This window comes from Camellia sinensis, chromosome 15 (assembly GCF_055761805.1).
Source record: "Camellia sinensis isolate YWXY chromosome 15, ASM5576180v1, whole genome shotgun sequence".
Lineage (NCBI taxonomy): Eukaryota > Viridiplantae > Streptophyta > Magnoliopsida > Ericales > Theaceae > Camellia > Camellia sinensis.
Genome location: NC_138975.1, coordinates 26547680 through 26563948, shown reverse-complemented (window position 1 = coordinate 26563948; position 16269 = coordinate 26547680). Strand labels below are relative to the sequence as shown.

Below are 16269 nucleotides of genomic sequence, written 5' to 3'. Positions count from 1 at the left end.
GCTTGATTCCTTGGCAGTGATTGTGTCTTTCACCCCAATGGCTTGATTCCTTGGCAGTGATTGTGTTCTTCACCCTAATGACTTAATTCCTTAGCAGTGATTGTGTCCATCACCCCAATGGTTTGATTCCTTGGCAGTGAATATGTCCGTCACCCCAACGGCTTGATTCCTTGGCAGTGATTGTGTTCGTCACCCCAATGGCTTAATTTCTTGGCGGTGAATGTGTTTATCACCCCAACGGCTTGATTCCTTGGCGGTGAATGTGTCCGTCACCCCAACGGCTTGATTCCTTGGCGGTGAATGTGTCTATCACCTCCAACGACTTGATTCCTTAACAAGGGGCTTTCATCAATTTCTTTATATTATGACATTTTGTCTTCACTGACCCTCTTTCTTTTTTTTTTTTCGTTTGGCCGTACACAATTTATACTCTTGCGAGCCAGGAGTGTCCAATGTTTTACCACCTTAGATTTTGGTGGGGTATTTTAGCAATTTAACCACATATAACACCATTGGTGGTCTTCGACTTATGTTTGGCTATACACAGTTTATACTCTTGCGGGCCAGGAGTATCCAATGTTTTACCACCTTAGATTTCGGTGGGGTATTTTAGCAGTTTAACCACATACAATACCGTTGGTGATTTTTTTTTTTTTTGGGTCTCCCTAACTTTTGCCTAGGCCACCCTTTCGGGTTTTCAACCTAGCAGGCTTTCTTAAGGGTAATATCTCTTCAAGAACCTTACATTGGTTGGGGGAATGATTCTGTCACCATCCATCATTATCAACAAATAGGCCCTATTAGAATAAACCGCCTCAATCACATAAGGTCCATCCCATTTGGGCTCAAGCTTTCCTTTAGTTCTTCATGAGACTACTATGGGTGTTCTAAGCATTAGTACCAAGTTTATTTTTTTAAAGGAGCGAAGCCTCACTCTTTTATTGAATGCATTTGCCATCCTTTGTTGGTAGAACTCCAAGCTCTGTTGAGCATACAATCTTCTTTCATCTAGGGTCCCGAGCTCATCCAACCTCACTCTTACACTTTCATCTTCTGTTAAGGACTCTTGCATTGCCACTCGCAATGATGGTATTTGAACCTCAAGTGGTAACACTGTTTCTCCTCCAAAAACCAACGAATAAGGGGTTTCTTGAGTAGGAGTTCTGTGCGAAGTTCGATAAGCCCACAAAGCTTCTTGTAACTTTTCGTGCCAAGCTCTTTTGTTCTTATCCACCATATTCTTGAGAATTTTGCACAATGTTTTATTAAAAGCTTCTGCCAAACCATTGGCTGGTGCATGATATCTTGATGAATGGTTGTTTTTGATTTTGTACTTGGCAAATAACTTGTTCAAAGCATCACTCCTGAACGGATGTCCATTGTCCATGATGACACTTTCTGGAATCCCGAACCTATAAATGATATGGGTTCGGGTGAACTCAGAGACAACTGTGCTTTTTATATCCTTTAAAGCCACGGCCTTTGCCCATTTTGAAAAATAGTTAGTAGCAGCTAAATGTGTCGATATCTTGCTGAAGATGGAGGTACAAAAGAACCAATAATGTCCATATCCCATGCTGTAAATGGCCAAGAACAAGTTGTTAAATGTAAAGGCTCTGGGGGTTGGTGGAGAAAGTTTCCATGGAATTGGCAGACTTGGCATCTTCGAGCATAATTTATGCAATCTGCAATCATAGTCAGCCAATAGTATCCCAACTGTTTTAGGTACATATGTAATTTAGGACCACTTTGGTGTGCCCCACATACACCTACGTGTATTTCTACCATTACCTCTTGAATACGCTCCTTGGCTATACACCACATGTACATTCCATTCAAAGACCTTTCGTATAACCCATTTTTCTATAGGATGAATTTGGTAGCCCTATGTCTCACTTCAATTCTTTTTACTATATCTTCAGATAGCCTACCATGTTGAAGGTGAGCTATGAATGGTTCTCGCCAATCCTCCTTACTTTCTCCTTTCGTGGTAATGACCAAGATTGGAACCAAGCCAAAAACCTCTTTTAAAGGTTGAAACACCATTTTTTCGCCTACTGTGATAGTAATTGTTTTGCTATCTAGTAGGGTGAGTGATGCAGCCAAACTTGCTAGTGAATCCGCTCGACTATTTGTTCTTCTCTTCACGTGGAAAATATGTGTTTTCCTGAATTGTGAAATTAATTGATCAGCCTTTTCACGATAAGGGATGAGACTTGTTTTCTTAGCAATGTACTCTCTACGGAGTTGCTTTACCACCAGTTCTGAATCTCTATAAATTGATAGTTTTTCAATAGGAATTTGTAATGCCAATTCTAATCCAACAATTACAGCTTCATATTCTGCCTCATTATTGGAGCATCCTTCACTTAAGACAAAAGAATGGGTGATTATAGCGTTGTCTGGAGTCACAAACACAATTCCAATTCCAGCTTTATTGTTTTTAGGATTTTCTTGCTTTTTGTCATCTGGACTTCTTGAAGCTCCATCGAAATACATCTCACATCCTTTCTAGATTTCTACTTGTATAACCTCTTCATCTGGTAAATCAGTTACTAGAGGTGAGTCATCAGGTACAGGATGTGCTGCCAAAAAATTTGCTAAAGCCTGCCCCTTTACAGCTCTTTAGGGAACATATTCAATTGCGAATTGTTGGAGAATTAAAGCCCACTTTGTAATTTTCCCTGAAAGTATGGGCCATGAAAGTATATATTTCAAGGGGTCTGCTCTTGATATCAACTTGGCTTCGTGTTCCAAGACATAGTGCTTTAGTTTTTGCAAGGCGAATACCAAGGCAAGACATGTCTTTTCGATAGGAGAATAATTGACTTCTGCCCCAACCAGAGTATGATTCAAGTAATACAAGGCATTTTCTTTACCATGCTCATTGTGTTATGCCAATAGTGCCTCTAACGAACCATCCAGGGCTGTTATGTACAACAAGAGTGGTTTCCCTTTTATTGGGCTCATGAGTACTGGAGGCTTCAAAAGATACTCCTTAATACTATTAAAGCATTTTGGCACTGCTAATCCCATTCAAATGGAACACCCTTTTTCATCAATCTTGAGAATGGCAAGCATCGACCTGCCAAGTTAGAAATAAATCTTCTAATATAGGCCAATCTCCCTTGTAGCCCGTTCAATTCCCTTAAATTTCGTGGAGGAGGCATTTCAGCAATGGCTTTAATCTTGGTAGGGTCTACTTCAATCCCTTTGTTTCGAACCACAAACCCAAGAAATTTTCCTAAGGAAAGTCCAAATGCACATTTTAGTGGGTTCATCTTGAGTTTGTATCTCCTCAAACGTTCAAAAATTCTTCTCAAATCTTCCACATGGTTTTTATTTTCCTTTGTCTTGACGACAAGATCATCAACATAGTATTTGATAGTGTCATGGAGCATATCATCGAAAATTACAGTCATCACCCTTTGATACGTGGCCCTAGCATTTTTCAGGCCAAAGGGCATTGCCTTATAGCAAAAGACTCATCTCGGAGTCCTGAATGCAGTCATTTCTTCATCTTCAGGTGCCATTCAGATTTGATTGTATCCTGAGTATCCATTCATAAAAGACAGTGTTGGACAAGGAAAAGTCATCTTTAGGACAAGCCTTATTGAGATCACGAAAATCAATGCAAACCCTGATTTAACCATTCTTTTTCTTGACCGACACTATGTTTGCTAGCTAGGTTGGATATTTGACTTCCCTGATAAATCTTGCATTAATAAGCTTGTCGACTTTAGTTTCAATTTGGGCTGCAAGCTCTGGTCGAGTTCGCCTCTGAGCCTTAACTAGCCGTTTCTCAGGGTGAATTGCAAGCTTATGGACTGCAATCTCTGGATTAAGACCAGGCATCTCACTATAGTTCCATGTGAATATGTCGCAATACTTCCTTAAGAAGGAAATATATTTCTAAGTTTCTTCTTCCTTTAAATTTGCACTAATGAAGGTTGGTTTGTTTTCTCCTTCATCACCCAGATTCACCTCATGAAGGTCATCCATGGTGGCTTGGCCTCCTGCTTCAAATTCTGTTGGTGCAGGTTGAGCTTCATCTTGGTCAACATCTTCTAACATATCTTGAGTGATAGTCATATTTATTGGAAATTTTTCCTCATCCCCCCGATAGCCTAAGCCTTCTGTCCTAGCGGTGATAATATCGCCTTGCTGGATAGCCTACCTCTGCGAAGGTGTTAATGCAAACTCAAAGGGTGTCATTGTTCCTGGTATTTTTTCAGGATCTAAACCAAATTTTACCAACATTTGTGTAATTAGGCTCCTCAAAACTCAAGATGTTTTCTTCTGGCACTTGTTCAACTTTCACTTTTTGTTCAACATCTCCAAGTGAGTGGAATATGATACGTTTCGACCTTTTTCCTTTAGAATGGGCAATAATCTTATTATATTTCTCTCCATAGGTCCATTTTGTCCTCCTTAATGACAACATGAACTCACCCTTGAGATCCAAAATTGGATTTATTAGGGATAGAGCCTTTGCCCCCGGTTTCCTTTCGGACTTTGGCACATATCGAAAAGTTGTTTTTGTTGAAACCGGAGTAGACTCTAGAGCGTTTTTGACATTCGGAGTATCTTCAGACTTTTTCACATCTTTTCCTTTTCTTTGTGAAGTCTTTGTATAAAAGCGAGCATCAGCATAATAGGCCTCTACTTCTCTAAATGGATCATTGTTAGCCACAAATGTCCCCTTTTTTTGGGTGAGGGCGACGGGTACTTGATACATTAGTGATAAGTTGATGGTACTGCATGATGATTATGCATCCATGGTCTCCCAAGCAAAGCATTGTAGGAGGTGTCTACATCAATGACCAAGAACTCAGTGTTTTCTTCAATATCCCCAAACTTGGTCCATAATTCAATCTTCCCCATTTGGCGTTGTTCATTCTGATTAAATCCTTAAATGACTAGACGACTTGGGCGTAGTTGTGAAATTCGAATCCCTAATAGGTTTAAGGCCCTTCAAGGTAGAAGGTTTACCGCAGATCCTCCATCAACCAAAATTCGAGAAATTTTCATATCATGGATAAGCCCAATGATAAACAAAGGCCGATTATGGTTTTCCATTTCAGCACACATGTCATTGTCATCAAAGGTTACCATAACCATGCATGTAGTTGTCTTCTCTTGATTTCTACCCTCTATTTCTTTGTAGAAATCCTCTGGCTTGGACAAGGCATATATTAAAGACTTTCGAAGCTCTGGAGACATTTTCAGTGCATCATATATGCTCAACAATGCTGGAATTTTCTTTAGATGAGCTAGTACATCAGATTTCACTTGCTCTTCCTCCAGTAAAACCTGTGGAACTTCTGACATTTGAGGGTCCTGAGGATTTCGTAATTTCCTCCGGTAGGTCAAGTAAGTCTGGCATACTTCAGTAACCGCCTTTTCGTTGACCTCAACTTCTTTTGTTCCCTTACCTATTTGGACCATGTTAACTAGTCCAGCTGCAAGGTGATCATCATCATTAGTCACTTCCCCGTCTTCCTGGAGCTGCATTCTTCTCCCATTTCTTAGGTACCGGGAGCCACGCCTATAAAAGCATTGGGATTCTACAAAATCGTTCTTCATGGCCTCCCAACTAGGCACCACGACCCCTTCGAGGGAGCAATACCAGTCAAAGGTAATCCCCTTCAAAGAAAGGGGGAATTGTTTTAGGCAAAGTGTTTGATTCTGAGCCGTTTCCCCACACTGTTTCAAAAAATGCCTAATATGTTTTTGAGGATCTCCATACCCTTCATATAGGACAAAATTTGGAAGTTCGTATCCTTCGGGAAATGATGTTTGCTCTACCCACAAAGGGAATAAATCCCTTGGGTGATAAGTGCCCATCTCTCGAAGATCAAGGGTAGTTTTAATCGTCTCATCAATTATGCCTTCTATGAAATCATATGTTTGAGAAGATATACCCTCGTCCTCCAAATGTTCTAACATCTCGATTTCTATTGGCCATGGTTTATAAAATGTCCTATAGAATCGATCAACTATCGTGTCCCAATCTGGGATTGAATTAGGTGACAGGCTGAAGTACCAATTTGTTACCCACCCCTTCAAAGAAAGAACGAACTGCCGTAGAAGTAATGACTGGCTTTTTACTGTGTTTCCACATTATGCAAGGAAATGAACCAAATGGTGCCTTGGACAACTTGTCCCATTATATAAGGGAAAATGAGGTACTGTATATCCTCATGGGAACTGAACCCATTCGACCTAATTAGGGAAAGGGTGTCTAGAAATTTGATTTATTTCAATAATCAAATTTTGACGAGCTTCAAACCCTTATCTTTTAAAGAGACTGTTACTTTTGCCTGATGTTCCGCTTCCATTCTAGCTTCAATTTTTGCTTTCTCATCATCACCTGGGTTGCGAATGATATGTATTTCTCGCTCTTCAAAATTTACTTTTGCTTGATGTTCCACTTCCCTTCTAGTTTAAAAAAACTGTTACTCGTTGGCTCGATAGGGTTTGAATAAGGAACGCCCGTTAGCCCAACAGGGTCCGAACAAGGAACACTTGTTGGCCTGACAGGATTTGAATCAACATCAATTGGTCTACTCTAAAAATGTAGGGGTTGTTTTGAAAATTCATGAGGAATTTGCAAAAACGCAAATGGTTCCTTCTATGCCCCTAGGGGCTCGATTTGATATATCATCAAATGGTCTAGTTTTGAAAAGACAAAGGCGCAAAAGAAATAAAGCCTTAAAAAAACTGGAACTAAGAACAGTGGCGACAAATGTTATAGGAGCTACTGAAAAGGCTCTCTCGAAAGATGAACGCCAAAAACAAATTAAAAGTCCTGTCTTTGTTGGAAAGTCAAAGGTGGAGGAGGGTAAGCAACCCTTGGGAAATATTTCTGCCTTGATCGAACTATCTATGGAGGGAATAAGAAAAGGGCCTGTAACAAGGTCTATAGCCCGTGAGACTTAAAACAAAGCATCGCAGTCAAATGCTTCAAATATGAGTAATGTTGTGGGGGTTAATAATCCTCTGTACGAACAAGATGATTCTATCTCGTCTGTTTCAACGAATATTGGAAATAATGAATTGAGAGATGTCAACAAAGTCGCAGTTATGATGATTGAGGTTGAGAAAGAAGGTGAAAATTCGCAGGTTCAATAAGACCAAGGTCTCAAGGAAAAAGTGGTGGCCCTACAAGAATAACTCGAGAGAAGAGAACAGGAAATGACTGCTATGTTGGAGCAAATACAACAGTTGTAGGCCCAAATGACAGCAATAAGAAGTGCACCGAAACAAATGACACAACCTGTTGTGGGGACATCCATAGGCATACAAAGCACACTAGCCCCATGGGGTAATGGTCCTTGTTACTCTGATCTAATTAGTGGTGGTATGAATCCAATGCTTATGGCCATGATTGATAATATGGTGAGGAGACAAGTAAAGAAAGTCAAAGAAAAAGATGATGAGATTTTCGAATAATTACAAAACCTTACCCAGCATAGGTAGATGCTGTTCCATCCCTTTTGGTTTTTCCCAACCAGATTTCAAAATGTTTGATGGAACAGGAGATCCAAGACAACATGTGGCTCATTTTCTTTTAAGATGTGGGCCAATAGCCCAGAATGAGGCCCTGTGCTTGCAGCTATTTGTCCAATCACTTGAAAGTTCTACATTTACTTGGTATGCTAATCTTCCTAAGGGATCAATCCCAAATTGGGATTCCATGGTGAAAGAGTTCCTTAAACAGTTCTGCAACACATAAAGGCGAGTTGGAGTACCAGAACTGATTGACATTTGCCTGTCCTTAAAAGTTTACGCAATTAGAGTTAATTTGGATGTGCCTTAACAACTTCCGACATGAGCTCTCTACGGCTCTTATGGCTCAAACTTTTGAAGGATTCAACGATCTATGCACTAAAGCTCATGATATGGAGCTGCATCTAACTAAACGAAGGAGGCCTAGGGCCGTTGAAAGGGTTGAGTCCTCGACTGCAGCTATAAATGAAACAAAAAAGAAAGGTCCCATTGTAGTAAGGAGTAAAAAGCCCAAGGAATTTAAAAAGGTGACTATGAAAGAGAGGTTGGAGAAGAAATATTCTTTCACGGATGATCTAGTTGAAGACCTATTTGAAGATCTGTTAGAGCAAAAGTTGATTGCTCTACCTAAGGTGAAAAGACCACATTATGTAGGAAAGACCAACGATCCAAAGTATTGCCCCTACCATCGTTTGATTAGCCATCCGATAAAGGAGTGCTTTGTTCTGAAAGATAAAATTCAGGAACTTTTGGACTCTAAGATTATCGAGCTCCCTCCTCAAGAGAAAGCATCTGCTAGCCCAATCACCATCGACAATGATAATGAAGGTGAATAGGTTGTTTATCAGTCAAAAAGCATGAAGAAAAAACAAAATGCTACAGTGAAAGCTAGAGATGTGGTTGCTTCAACAACACAAGGGTCAAAAGTTTCCAAAAAGTAAAAACCAAAAGTTTCCTGGAAATAGAAAAAAGCCGAAGTAAGTAAGAGAAAAGGAAAGAAGAAACCGGAGAAGGAAAAATAGGAGAAATTGGTCCCTGATGAGCAGTTAGAGCAATGTCCCTTTATCCCAGTTACATTGGAGGAATTTCTACCTTCAAAATTTTAATCTGTGGAGTTGCAGACATACTTTGATAAAAGGAGGAAGGAAAAGTTTTCTTTCGTCCCTTGCCTAACCATCATTGTTTTGAGTGATGAAGAGGAAGATGAGGGTGAAGTTGGTTCAAAAGTTAGGGAAGAAGATTGCATTACATCTCCTATCTGTATACCTAACTCTCCAAAGTATACACCAGCTTCTCCAGAATACATACCAGAAGCCTTTTCTCTAGAGTATTCGCTAGTACCACCAATGTACTATCAAAGCACTCCAGAATATGTAAAGGGAACAGAACAAGGAGACACCGGGTGTAGGTCCGACTCTGAGCTTGTGAAAAAGGAGAAAAAACGACTACATTTCAAGGATGATGAGGTGAATGGCAGGTGTAAGTTAGATGATGAAGTATGGAAGCATTCAAATAAACAAGCAAAGTCATCTCAAATTGAGGATCCTAATGAAGATTAGGAACTTGACTTTTCTCCTGATAGTTCACCATACATATCTCCAGCCAGGACATACGATGGAGAAAGTGTATCAAGTGACCACTTTGACTTTCCTTGTAATGTCATCACTGTGTATGTAAATTTTGAAGAGCGAGAAATACATATCATTCGCAATCCAGGTGATAATGAGAAAGCAAAAATTGAAGCTAGAAGGGAAGCGGAACATCAGGAAAAAGTAACAGTCTCTTTAAAAGATGAGGGTTTTGAAGCCCATCAAAATTTAATTATTGAAAGAAATCAAATTTCTGGACACCCTTTCCTTAATTGGGTCGAATGGGTTTAGTTCCCACGAGGATATACAGTACCTCGTTTTCCCTTATATAATGAGACAAGTTGTCCAAGGCGCCATTTAGTTCGTTTCCTTGCACAATGTGGAAACACAGTAAAAAGCCAGTCGTTACTTCTACGATAGTTCGTTCTTTCTTTGGAGGGGTGGGCAGCAGATTGGTACTTCAGCCTGCCACCTAATTCAATCCCAAATTGGGACACGATGGCTGATCGATTCTATAGGACATTTTATAAACCATGGCCAATAGAAATCGAGATGTCAGAACACTTGGAGGACGAGCGTATATCTTCTCAAACATATGATTTCATAGAAGGCACAATTGAGGATAAGATTGAAACTGCCCTTGATTTTCGAGAGATGGACACTTATCGCCCAAGGGATTTGTTCCCTTTGTGGGTAGAGCAAACACCATTTCCCGAAGGATATGAACTTCCGAATTTTGTCCTATATGAAGGGTGTGGAGATCCTCAAAAACATATTAGGTGTTTTTTGAAACAATGAGGGAAACGGCTCAGAATCAAGCACTTTGCCTAAAACAATTCCCCCTTTCTTTGGAGGGGATTGCCTTTGACTTGTATTGCTCCCTTGAAGGGGTTGTGGTGCCTAGTTGGGAGGCCATGAAGAACGGTTTTGTAGAATCCCAATGCTTTTATAGGCGTGACCCCCGGTATCTAAGAAATGAGAAAAGAATGCAGCTCTAGGAAGGCAGAGAAGTGACTAATGATGATGATCACCCTACAGTCGGACCAGTTAACACGGTCCAAATAGGTGAGGGAACAAAAGAAGTTGAGGTCAACGAAAAGGCGGTTACTGAAGTATGCCAAACTTACTTGACCTACCAAAAGAAATTACGAAATCCTCAGGACCCTCAAACGTCAGAAGTTTCACAGGTTTTGCTGGAGGAAGAGCAAGTGAAATATGATGTACTAGCTCATCTAAAGAAAATTCCAGCATTGTTGAGCGTATATGATGCACTAAAAATGTCTCTAGAGCTTTAAAAGTCTTTAATATATGCCCTGTCCAAGCCAGAGGATTTCCATAAAGAAATAGAGAGTAGAAATCAAGAGAAGGCAACTACATGCATGGCTATAGTAACCTTTGATGACACTGACATGTGTGCTGAAATGGCAGACCATAATCAGCCTTTGTTTATCACTGGGCTTATCCATGATGTGAAAATTTCTCGAATTTTGGTTGATGGAGGATCTGCGATAAACCTTCTACCTCAAAGGGCCTTAAACCTATTAGAGATTTGAATTTCACAACTACGCCCAAGCCGTCTAGTCATTCAAGAATTTAATCAGAATGAACAACGCCCAATGGGGAAGATTGAATTGCGGACCAAGTTGGGAGATATTAAAGAAAGCACTGAGTTCTTGGTCATTGATATAGACACCTCCTACAATGCTTTTCTTGGGAGACCATGGATGCATAATCATCATGCAGTACCATCAACTTATCACCAATGTATCAAGTACCCGTTGCCTTCACCCAAAAAAGAGGGGATAATTGTGGCTGACAATGATCCATTTGGAGAAGTAGAGGCCTATTATGCTGATGCTCGCTTCTATACAAAGACTTCACAAAGAAAGGGAAAAGATGTGAAAAAGTCTGAAGATACTCCGAACGTCAAAGATGCTCTAGAGTCTACTCTAGTTTCAACAAAAAGAACTTTTCGATATGTGCCAAAGTCCGAAAGAAAATTAGGGGCAAAGGCTCTAGCCCCAATAAATTCAATTTTGGATCTCAAGGGTGAGTTCACATTGCCATTAAGGAGGATAGAATGCACCTATATGGAGAAATATAATAAGATTGTGGTCCCTTCTAAAGGAAAATGGTCAAAACCCATCATATTCCACTCACTTGGAGATGTTGAACAGAAAGTGAAAGTTGAACAAGTGCTAGAAGAAAACATCTTGAGTTTTGAAAAGCCTACCTTCAGTGCAGAAATTACACAGATATTGGTAAAAGTTGGTTTAGATCTTGAAAAAATACCAGGAACAATGACACCCTTTGACTTTGCATTAACACCTTCGCAGAGGCAGGCTATCCAGCAAGGCGATATTATCACCGCCAGGACAGAAGGGTTAGGCTATCGAGGGGATGATGAAAAATTTCCGACAAACATGACTATTACTCAAGATATGTTGGAAGATGTTGACCAAGATAAAGCTCAACCTGCACCAACACAATTTGAAGAAGGAGGCCAAGCCACTGTGGATGACCTTTGTGAGGTAAATCTGGGTGATGAAGGAGAAAACAAACCAACCTTCATTAGTGCAAATTTAAAGGAAGAAGAAGTTCAGCAATATATTTCCTTCTTAAGGGAGTATCGTGACATATTCACATGGAACTACAGTGAGATGCCTGGTCTTAATCTAGAGATCGCAGTCCATAAGCTTGCAATTCACCCTAAGAAACGCCCAGTTAAACAGCCTCAGAGGCGAACTCGACCAAAGCTTACAGCCTAAATTGAAGCTGAAGTTGACAAGCTTATCAATGCAGGATTCATCAAGGAAGTCAAACATCCAACCTCCAACTTGGCTAGCAAACATAGTGCCGGTCAAGAAAAAGAATGGTCAAATCAGGGTTTGCATTGATTTCTGTGATCTCAATGAGGCTTGTCCTAAAGATGACTTTCCCTTACCTATCACTGAACTTCTTGTAGATGTAATTACTGGGTATAAAACCTTGTCTTTTATGGATGGATACTTAGGATACAATCAAATCCGAATGGCACTAGAAGACGAGGAAATGACTGTATTCAGGACTCTGAGAGGAGTCTTTTGCTATAAGGTAATGCCCTTTGACCTGAAAAATGCTGGGGCCACGTATTAAAGGGCGATGACTGTAATTTTTGGTGATATGCTCGATGACACCATCGAATGCTATGTTGATGATCTTGTCGTCAAGACAAAGGAAAAGAAAAACCATGTGGAAGATTTGAGAAGAATCTTCGAACGTTTGAGGAGGTACAAACTCAAGATGAATCCACTAATGTGCATTTGGAGTTTCCTCAGGAAAATTTCTAGGGTTTGTGGTTCGAAGCAAAGGGATTGAAATTGACCCTACCAAGATTAAAGCCATTGCTGAAATGCCTCCGTCGCGAAATTTAAGGGAATTGAACGGGCTACAAGGGAGATTGGCCTATATTAGAAGATTTATTTCTAACTTGACTGGTCAATGCTTGCCATTCTCAAGATTAATGAAAAAGGGTGTTCCATTTGAATGGGATCAGCAGTGCCAAAATGCTTTTAATAGTATTAAGGAGTATCTTTTGAAGCCTCCAGTACTCATGAGCCCAATAAAAGGGAAACCACTCTTGTTGTACATAACAGCCCTGGATGGTTTGTTGGGGCACTGTTGGCACAACACAATGAGCATAGGAAAGAAAATGCCTTGTATTACTTGAGTCGTACTCTGGTTGGGGCAGAAGTCAATTATTCTCTTATTGAAAAGACATGTCTTGCCTTAGTGTTCACTTTGCAAAAACTAAAGCACTATGTCCTGGAACACGAAGTTAAGTTGATATCAAGAGTAGACCCCTTGAAATATATACTTTCACGACCCATACTTTCAGGGAAACTTATAAAGTGGGCTGTAATTCTCCAATAATTCGCAATTGAATATGCTCCCCAAAGAGCTGTAAAGGGGTAGGCTCCAGCAGATTTTTTGGTAGCACATCCTATACCTGATAACTCACCTCTAGTAACTGATTTACCAGATGAAAATGCTATGCAAGTAGAAATCTAGAAAGGATGGAATATGTATTTTGATAGAGCTTCAAGGAGTCCAGATGGCAAGAAGCAAGAAAATCCTAAAAACAATAAAGCAGAACTTGGAATTGTGTTTGTGACTCCAGACAATGCTATAGTCACCCATTCTTTCGCCTTAAGTGAAGGATGCTCCAATAATGAGGCAGAATATGAAGTTGTAATTACTGGATTAGAATTGGCATTACAAATTCCTATTGAAGAACTCTCAATTTATGGAGATTCAGAACTGGTGGTAAAGCAGCTCCGTGGAGAGTACATTGCTAAGAAAACAAGTCTCATCCCTTATCGTGAAAAGGTTGATCAATTGATTTCACAATTCAGGAAAACACATATTTTCCACGTGAAGAGAAGAACAAATGCTCGAGCTAATTCATTTGCAAGTTTGGTTGCATCAATGACCCTACCAGATAGAAGAACTATTACTATCACGGTAGGTGAAAGAAGGGTGTTATAACCTTTAAAAGAAGTTTCTGACTTGGTTCCAATCTTGGTCGTCACCACGAAGGGAGAAAGCGAGGAGGATTGGCAGGAACCATTCATAGCTTACCTCCAACATGGTAGGCTACCTAAAGATGAAGTAAAAAGAATTGAAGTGAGATGCAGGGCTACCAAATTTGTCTTGTGGAAAGATGGGTTATACAAAAGGTCTTTGGATGGAATGTACATGCGGTGTATAGCCAAGGAGCATATTTAAGAGGTAATCGCAGAAATACATGCAGGTATATGTGGGGCACACCAAAGTGGTCCTAAATTACATATGCATCTAAAACGGTTGGGCTACTATTGGCCGACTATGATTGCAGATTGCATAGCTTATGCTTGAAGATGCCAAGTCTGCCAATTCCATGGGAACTTTCTCCACCAACCCCCAGAGCCTTTACATTTAACAACTTGTTCTTGGCCATTTGTAGCATAGGGTATGGACATTATTGGTCTTTTTATACCTCCATCTTCAGAAGGATATCGATACATCCTTGCTGCTACTAACTATTTCACAAACTGGGTAGAGGCCGTGGCTTTAAAGGATATAAAAAACACAGTTGTCTCCGAGTTCATCCGAACCTATATCATTTACAGGTTCGAAATTCCATAAAGTGTCATCATGGATAATGGACAGCCGTTCAGAAGTGATGCTTTGAACAAGTTATTTGCCAAGTACAAAATCAAAAACAATCATTCATCAAGATATCATGCACCTGCCAATGGTTTGGCAGAAGCTTTTAACAAGACATTGTGTAAAATTCTCAAGAAGATGGTGGATAAGAACAAAAGAGCTTGGCATGAAAAGTTACAAGAAGCTTTGTGGGCTAATCGGACTTCGCACAAAACTCCTACTCAAGCAACCCCTTATTCGTTAGTTTTTGGAAGAGAAGCAGTGTTACCACTTAAGGTTCAAATACCATCATTGCGAGTGGTAATACAAGAGTCCTTAACAGAAGATGAAAGTGCAAGAGTGAGGTTGGTTGAACTGGAGACTCTAGAAGAAAGAAGGTTGTATGCTCAACAGAACTTGGAGATTTACCAACAAAGGATGGAAAATGCATTCAATAAAAGAGTGAGGCTTCTCTCCTTCAAAAAATAAGACATGGTACTAATGGTTAGAACACCCATAGTGGTCTCACGAAGAACCAAAGGAAAGCTTGAGCCCAAATGGGAAGGACCTTATGTGATTGAGAAGGTTTATTCTAATGGGGACTATTTGTTGATAACGATGGATGGTGACAGAATAATTCCCCTAACCAATGCAAGGTTCTTGAAGAGATATTACCCTTAAGAAAGCCTATTAGGTTGAAAAACTGAAAAGGCGGCCTAGGCAAAAGTTAGGGCAACAAAAAAAAAAAAAAAAACCACTAACGGTATTGTATGTGATTAAACTGCTAAAATACCTCACTAAAATCTAAGGTGGTAAAACATTGAATACTTCTGGCCCGCAAGAGTATAAACTGTGTACGGCCAAAAGTCAAAGACCACCAACGGTATTGTATGTGGTTAAATTGCTAAAATACCTCACCGATATCTAAGGTGATAAAACATTGGATACTCCTGGCCCGCAAGAGTATAAACTATGAACGGGTAAAATAAGACAAATCAATGTATTGTATTGAGAAATTTCATATAACAAATAAATCTATCACTGGGCGAAATTTCATAAATACATTATGTTCGGATGAATAACAAAATAAAAGTGCATTCATTGATTAAGAGAAGCCTTAGCCTTTTCAAAAACATGTTCCACAATACTGTGTTGTCCATTCTTCTTCTTGTGTTGGCTCAAAACATTCAGAGCAGTTTGCACATCTTCTTCTGATTTAGAAACACTCTCAGAAGCTTGTGTAAAATCACACATAAAGGATGCATGTTCTGCTTGGGTGGATGAAAATTCCTCTTCAAGTTGTTTGAGTAACTCTTTGGTTTGAATAATCCTTTGATTAAGACTCGCAATGTGCTCATCCGACTTGATAATTGAAGTAGACGACTGTTCACATTCGCCAGAAACTTTGTCGAAATGAAACTTTTTCTCATAGTATTGGGCCTCAAATTTTGAGGTAAACAAGTTTGAAGAATCTGCAAGTCGGGTTTTCAAAGCAAAGCACCCAAGAAATATTTTCACCTTCTCGTAAAAGGAGGTGAAGTCTACACCCAAACTCTCCAAAATCATGAAAACGTTGTTTGCTACAACAATCATGCCATTAACATCCATCATTGTTTGGAGAGAAATAATAAGACCTTTCTGAATATAGGCGGTTGCTTCGTTAGAAGAAGTTCCCAAAAGAAGGCTAGATGGAGCAAGGGGTGCTTCAAGTTGGTCAAATAATTTGTTAACCTCATTTGCTTCAAGTAAGTCTACAAGAATTTGGGCCTCTTCCGAGGTATCAGAAGTAATTTCGTCTGCCTCTTTCAATGTGTCAGAAGTAATTTCTGTGAAAATAGAAGGAGACACTCAATGAAAACATGAAAGGTGAAAACAATATATATATATATATATATATATGGATGAATGACGTATACCTTGGTGTATGGCTTGAAGAGACTTAGGTGTGGGAGAAGACAAGTTGTGATTCCCACAAGTGGACTATGGATTCTGCAATGTGGCA

The 16269-nt window shown here is 39.8% G+C and overlaps 2 protein-coding genes across 2 annotated transcripts; one reads left to right on the top strand and one right to left on the bottom strand.

The window, feature by feature from the left end:
- Positions 1–865: 865 nt before the first annotated feature.
- LOC145812873 (uncharacterized) lies at positions 866–1663 on the bottom strand. The gene has a single exon (XM_082908098.1). The coding sequence runs from the start codon at positions 1661–1663 to the stop codon at positions 866–868; it is 798 nt and encodes a 265-aa protein (XP_082764224.1).
- A 12613-nt stretch (positions 1664–14276) lies between these two features.
- LOC145812872 (uncharacterized) lies at positions 14277–14756 on the top strand. The gene has a single exon (XM_082908097.1). The coding sequence runs from the start codon at positions 14277–14279 to the stop codon at positions 14754–14756; it is 480 nt and encodes a 159-aa protein (XP_082764223.1).
- Positions 14757–16269: the final 1513 nt, after the last annotated feature.

Coding starts and splice junctions, on each gene's coding strand:
- LOC145812873 (XM_082908098.1), bottom strand. CDS start 1,663: ATGCCAAGTCTGCCAATTCCATGGAAACTTTCTCCACCAACCCCCAGA.
- LOC145812872 (XM_082908097.1), top strand. CDS start 14,277: ATGGATAATGGACAGCCGTTCAGAAGTGATGCTTTGAACAAGTTATTT.